The sequence below is a fragment of the Meleagris gallopavo genome, chromosome 18, assembly GCF_000146605.3.
Source record: "Meleagris gallopavo isolate NT-WF06-2002-E0010 breed Aviagen turkey brand Nicholas breeding stock chromosome 18, Turkey_5.1, whole genome shotgun sequence".
NCBI lineage: Eukaryota > Metazoa > Chordata > Aves > Galliformes > Phasianidae > Meleagris > Meleagris gallopavo.
In genome coordinates this window covers 73,019-78,706 of record NC_015028.2, presented here as the reverse complement: position 1 = coordinate 78,706, position 5,688 = coordinate 73,019, and the positions used below count along the sequence as shown (strand labels likewise).

General features: G+C 61.6%; 3 protein-coding genes across 3 annotated transcripts in view; 1 reads left to right on the top strand and 2 right to left on the bottom strand.

Annotated features, from left to right (window-relative positions):
- The window catches only part of LOC104913621 (antigen peptide transporter 1), a 4,745-nt gene extending 4,106 nt beyond the window's left edge, over nucleotides 1-639 (bottom strand). The window contains exon 1 of the mRNA XM_010720599.3: nucleotides 465-639. Coding sequence (XP_010718901.1) covers nucleotides 465-564 — 100 coding nt within the window. The 5' untranslated portion in view covers nucleotides 565-639. The remainder of the gene's footprint in view (nucleotides 1-464) is intronic.
- Nucleotides 640-702: 63 nt separating this feature from the next.
- On the top strand, nucleotides 703-4,446 carry LOC104913620 (antigen peptide transporter 2-like). Its single transcript, XM_010720596.3, is given in 11 exon segments — nucleotides 703-794; nucleotides 1,022-1,722; nucleotides 2,118-2,248; nucleotides 2,318-2,523; nucleotides 2,734-2,931; nucleotides 3,006-3,134; nucleotides 3,269-3,631; nucleotides 3,700-3,859; nucleotides 3,926-4,062; nucleotides 4,139-4,157; nucleotides 4,160-4,446. Coding segments are annotated over 10 exon segments (2,097 nt in total). The 5' UTR covers nucleotides 703-794; nucleotides 1,022-1,126; the 3' UTR covers nucleotides 4,318-4,446.
- Nucleotides 4,447-5,597: 1,151 nt separating this feature from the next.
- The window catches only part of LOC104913631 (class I histocompatibility antigen, F10 alpha chain), a 2,790-nt gene continuing 2,699 nt past the window's right edge, over nucleotides 5,598-5,688 (bottom strand). Inside the window, exon 3 of the mRNA XM_010720646.2 lies at nucleotides 5,598-5,620. Within this exon, the coding sequence (XP_010718948.1) occupies nucleotides 5,598-5,620 (23 nt within the window). The remainder of the gene's footprint in view (nucleotides 5,621-5,688) is intronic.

Genomic DNA, 5,688 nt, shown 5'->3' with positions numbered 1-5,688 from the left:
CCCCCCACCCCCACCCCAAACCCATCTCCATTCCCATTCCATCACCATCCTCACTCCAACCCAACCCCAATCCCATCTCCATCCCCACTCCATCACATCCCCATTCCCACCCCGTCTTCAATTCCCATTCCATCCCCATCCCAAATCCAGACCCAATTCCCATTCCTCTCCCTATTCCCACCCCATCCTACGCAACCCCAATCCCAGTTCCAAACCCACACCATTCCCATTCCATCCCAACCCCATTCCCAGTGCCCAGCCTATCACCATCCTCATCCCTACCCCCACTGAATTCCATTCCCATTCCCCACCCCGTTCCATGGCTATCTCCATCCCCACCCCCATCCCATCCCGTTCCCAATCCCATCCCCATCCCCACCCTTATCCCCATCCCCGCTACAATCCCATCCTCATTCAAATCCCAATCCCACTCCGATCCCACCCCCACTCCCCCCGACCCGTACCCAGCGCCGAGGCCGCCATCAGACCAATCACCGCGGCGCAGCGCCGGCGCTCGGGGCTCAGCGAGAGGAGGAGGCGGCGACCCGCGCCCATCGCCCCCATGGCGACCCCGATCCCACTCCGGCCCCGATCCCAATGCTCGGCAGCGGCCGCAGCTTCTCGGAAACGAGAGCGTCGCTCATTGGCTGAGGCCGTGCAGCAGCGGCGCAGCTCATTGGTCGAGGCGGTGCGGCGTCATCAGTTGCCAGGCAGATCGGAACACTGCAGTTTGGAGAGGGGCGGGGAAATTGAAAGTGAAAGTAACGGCGGAGCGGGGAGGAGATGGGAGAGCGGTGAGGGGCTGGAGGGGGCTGGAAGGAACTGATGGGGTCTGGTGGGGACTGGTGGTTACTGGTGGGGACTGTCGAAGGGCTGGAGGGAACTGGTAGGGACTGGAGGGGTTTGGTGGCCACTGGAGGAGGCTGGAGGGGTTCGGTGGCTGCTGGTTTGCGATCCAGGCAGGTCCGTGGGGAGCCGGGCTGGAAGGGATCCATTCTCAAAGCACTGCTGTGTGTTCCAGGTGCTGAGGGGAGGCTGAGGATCTGCGTCAGGAGCACCCCGGGGAGCCAACCCGGTCCTGCTGTGCATCAGAGCTTCTGGGGGTCCACACCCCGCAGCCACGGTGATGCAGCCCCACATTCTGCGCCTGTCATGCACGCTGCTCCTGGCCGACCTGGCCCTCATGTTGGCCCTGGCCCACTTTTTCCCAGCGCTGGCTCAGTTGGGCCGGGTGGGCTCCTGGCTGGAAGCCGGGCTGCGCCTCCTGGTGCTGGGGGGGGCCGGGCGGCTGCTGGTCCCCAGGGGACCCCACGGGGCTGCGGTGCTGCTGAGCCTGGGCCCAGCCGTCTTCCTCACCCTACGGGGCTACGTGGGGCTGCCTGGAGCCGCCCCGGTGCTGCTGGCCACGGCCACGCCATCCTGGCTGGTGCTGACCCACGGGACAGTCGTGGTGGCATTGCTCACCTGGAGCCTCCTGGTCCCCACTGTGGCCGTGGGAGCAAAGGAGGCAGAGGCCTGGGTGCCCCTGAGGCGGCTGCTGGCCCTTGCCTGGCCCGAGTGGCCCTTCCTCGGCTGCGCCTTCCTCTTCCTCGTGTTGGCTGCGCTGGGTGAGACCTCAGTGCCTTACTGCACTGGAAGGGCCCTGGATGTCCTTCGCCAAGGGGACGGCCTCGCCGCCTTCACCGCTGCCGTCGGCCTCATGTGCCTGGCCTCTGCCAGCAGGTAGGGACCCCACACCCCTCCACAAACCTCATGCACCTCTGGTGGTTGTCTGATGGGTTTGGGGGTCTCCATCCACCCCTGGTGGTCATCTGAGGGCATTTGGGGTTTCCATTCCCATACGTAGCCAATCCCTATTGGTTGTCTGATGAATTTGGGCACCTCTGTCCCTGAAGCTCACCAACTACTCGTGGTTGTCTGATGGCTTTTAGGGTCTCCCTTCCCAGATCCCTTCCAACCCTAGCGGTTGCCTGATGGGTTTTGGGGTCTCCATTGAACTTTGGTGCTTGTTTGATGGGTTTGGGGCTCTCCGTTGACTCTTAGTTGCTGTCTGAAGGGTTCTGGGCTCTCCATTGACGCCTGATGGGTTTTGAGGTCAACTCCCAATTCCTTCCCAGCTCGCTGTTTGCCGGCTGCCGTGGTGGCCTCTTCACCTTCATCAGGTTCCGCTTCGTTTTGCGCACCCGTGACCAGCTCTTCTCCAGCCTGGTGTACCGGGACCTCGCCTTCTTCCAAAAGACCACAGCAGGTACAGACTGGGGACACTTTTGTCCCTGTCCCCACGCCATACCCCAGCTCACCCCGCTCAACCCCGCAGCCGAGTTGGCCTCTCGGCTGACCACCGATGTGATGCTGGCGAGCAATGTGTTGGCACTCAACATCAACGTCATGCTGAGGAACCTGGGGCAGGTGCTGGGGCTCTGTGCCTTCATGCTGGGGCTGTCCCCACGCCTGACGATGCTGGCGCTGCTCGAAGTGCCACTTGCCGTCGCCGCACGGAAAGTCTACGACACCCGGCACCAGGTGATGGCAGGGATGGGATGGTGGGGATGGGCTGGCAAGGATGGAGACAATAGCAACGGGATGGGAACAGTGGGAGTGGGGAGAGCAGGATGGGGATTGTGGGTCCAGCACAGCCAGCGTGAGATGGCAGAAAAGAGTAGGGCAGGAATGGAAGTGGGATGGCGAGGACTTGGCCATCCCATGGGTGCTGACACCCATTGTCCCCTCCAGATGCTGCAGCGGGCTGTGCTGGATGCAGCGGCCGACACTGGAGCGGCAGTGCAGGAGTCCATCTCCTCCATTGAGACAGTACGAGTCTTCAACGGCGAGGAGGAGGAGGAGCACCGCTACAGCCAGGCACTGGACAAGACCCTACAGCTGCGGGACCAGCGGGACACAGAGAAGGCCATTTTTCTCCTCATCCGGCGGGTGAGGCTGGCATGTGGAGACACCCCAGTGTCTGTGTGGGATGGGGACATCCCCACTCAGCCCCATCCCTGCAGGCGCTGCAGTTGGCTGTGCAGGCTCTGGTGCTGTACTGTGGGCACCAGCAGCTCCGCGAGGGGACCCTCACTGCTGGCAGTCTCATCGCCTTCATCCTCTACCAGACTAAAGCTGGCAGCTGCGTGCAGGTGAGGTTGGGCAGTGCGTCCTCTGCCACCGGATCCCCATGATTATGGCCACATCCCCGTTTCCCCACCCTGGGTGCTGTGCCTAGGGGTCACATCCCCATGTCCCCACCCTGTGGGGGGTCCGTGCCATGCAGGCACTGGCGTATTCCTATGGTGACCTTCTGAGCAACGCGGCGGCTGCCTGCAAGGTCTTCGATTACCTGGACCAGGAGCGAGCTGTGGGCACCGGTGGCACCTATGTGCCCACCAAGCTGCGGGGCCATGTCACTTTCCATCAAGTGTCCTTTGCCTATCCCACTCGCCCCGAGCGCCTCGTACTGCAAGACGTCACCTTTGAGCTGCGTCCTGGTGAGGTGACAGCGTTGGCGGGGCTGAATGGCAGTGGGAAGAGCACCTGTGTGGCACTGCTGGAGAGATTCTATGAGCCCGGGGCTGGAGAGGTGCTGCTGGACGGGGTGCCGCTGCGGGACTATGAGCACCGCTACCTGCACCGCCAGGTGAGGGGCTGGGGGGGAGTTATGACCACACCGAGTGGTGCTGGGGCTCAGCATCTTCCCTGGGGCAGGTGGCACTGGTGGGGCAGGAACCCGTGCTCTTCTCCGGTTCCATTCGGGATAACATTGCCTATGGGATGGAGGACTGCAAGGAGGAGGAGATCATAGCAGCTGCGAGGGCTGCGGGTGCTTTCGGCTTCATCTCTGCATTGGAGCAAGGCTTCAGTACAGGTGAGTGCAGGGAGCAGGGGGGGACCCGGGTGTCTGACCACACTCATCCCCACCCCCGTCCTGCAGATGTCGGGGAGAGAGGAGGGCAGCTGTCGGCAGGGCAGAAGCAGCGCATCGCCATCGCCCGCGCTTTGGTGCGGCGTCCCACCGTCCTCATCCTCGACGAAGCCACCAGCGCTCTGGATGGGGACAGCGATGCGGCGGTGAGCACTGAGCAGTGTGTAGGGTGGAAGGTCCGGCCCTACAGTGCGTGCTGATGGGCAGCCGTGTGTCCTACAGCTGCAGCAGTGGGTGCGGAACGGGGGGACCGGACGGTGCTGCTCATCACCCACCAACCGCGGATGCTGGAGAAGGCTGACCGCGTTGTGGTGCTGGAGCACGGCACGGTGGCCGAGATGGGGACACCCAACGAGCTGAGGACCCTTGGTGGACCCTACAGCCGGCTGCTACAGCGCTGACAACTATAGGGCAGCTGCAGTGGGATGCGATGGGACACGGGGAGCAGTGGCTGGCTCTGCTCCCAGCTACAGGACGGGAAGCGTGGGATGCTCTTGGATTTGTATGGAATAAAATGGAGATGCTTTGTAGAGGAGTGGGTTGGGAAGTGCGATATGGGCAGCTCAGCCTCAGCGCATGGTTGGTTATGGAAGCTGAGTGTTTGCCCTCAAAATGTGGTTGCAGCAGCACTGTAGGTTGTGGGGGGAAGGCACAGCTCAACCCAAAGTGGGACAGTTTCCAACTATGTGTCCATATGAAAGCCATGCAGATACCACGGGGAGTGCGAGGGTGAATGCAGGGGGAGGAGGGAGCAGCAGTGTGCAATGGAGTGATGAACAAAGAGTGGGGAGTTGGGCAGAGGAGGTATGACACACAATGGCCACTGCATGGACTGCGGTGCCACCGGAGCCAGGGCTGTGACACAGAACCGGGAATAAAGCTGCATGTTTGTACCCGGCTGTGTTGGGAATCTCATGGTGGGGAGTCCCGGCGCTATAACAAGTGCAGGGAGAGTGAGGGAGCCCCAGACTCCCCTCAGTGGGAAGAGCAGAGCCCCTAACAACACCCAGCTGGGGGAAAAGAAACCAGGAGAGAGCTGGAGGGCAGCAGAACAATCATATTTATTTGAGTACAGGGTACAATGTGGGGATGCACGGAACTGCAGGGGGAGGGGCACAGCAGGGACACAGAGTATGGGGAAAGGAGGGATGAGGGATGTGGAGTGGGGAAGGGTGAGGATTACAGAGGCAGCAGGATGGGGGCAGGAAGGAAGTGCTGCAGGACATTCAGCTGGGGGGGAAATATATGTAGGGACAGCTGGGAGGAGGAGCAAGAGATCCCAGCACACAGGGATGGCACTGGGAAAACCAGAGCTCATCCAGGACAGGGAGCAGGCAACCATGGGTGTGGGGTCACAAAGGGGAGGTGATGAAGGAGGGGGGGAAATATGGAGGGGGTGAGCAGCAGGCAGAGCAAAGAAGCGGGACAGCAGGTACTCAGCACTCTGAGCAGCCAAACCAGGACACAATCCTCTCACCCACCCCATCCAACCACAGCACGGAGCACACTGCAGGCAAGCTGAGCACAAAACGCTCATCAGTTCATTTCACAGGAAGCAGAGCAGGCAAAGCATAACAGCATAGAAAGCAGAGGGGGAGATGCGCGAGGTTGAGGCTGTGTCCATCACCAACCCCAAATGCTGGTGGGGACAGCCTTCCACTTGCAGGCTGAAGCACAGCACTCAGATGACGGGGCGGTCGCTCCCTGTGGGGATGAGAAGAGATGGTGTCCCATGGGACTGCATTCCCATCCCAACCCTAATCCCTGCAGAG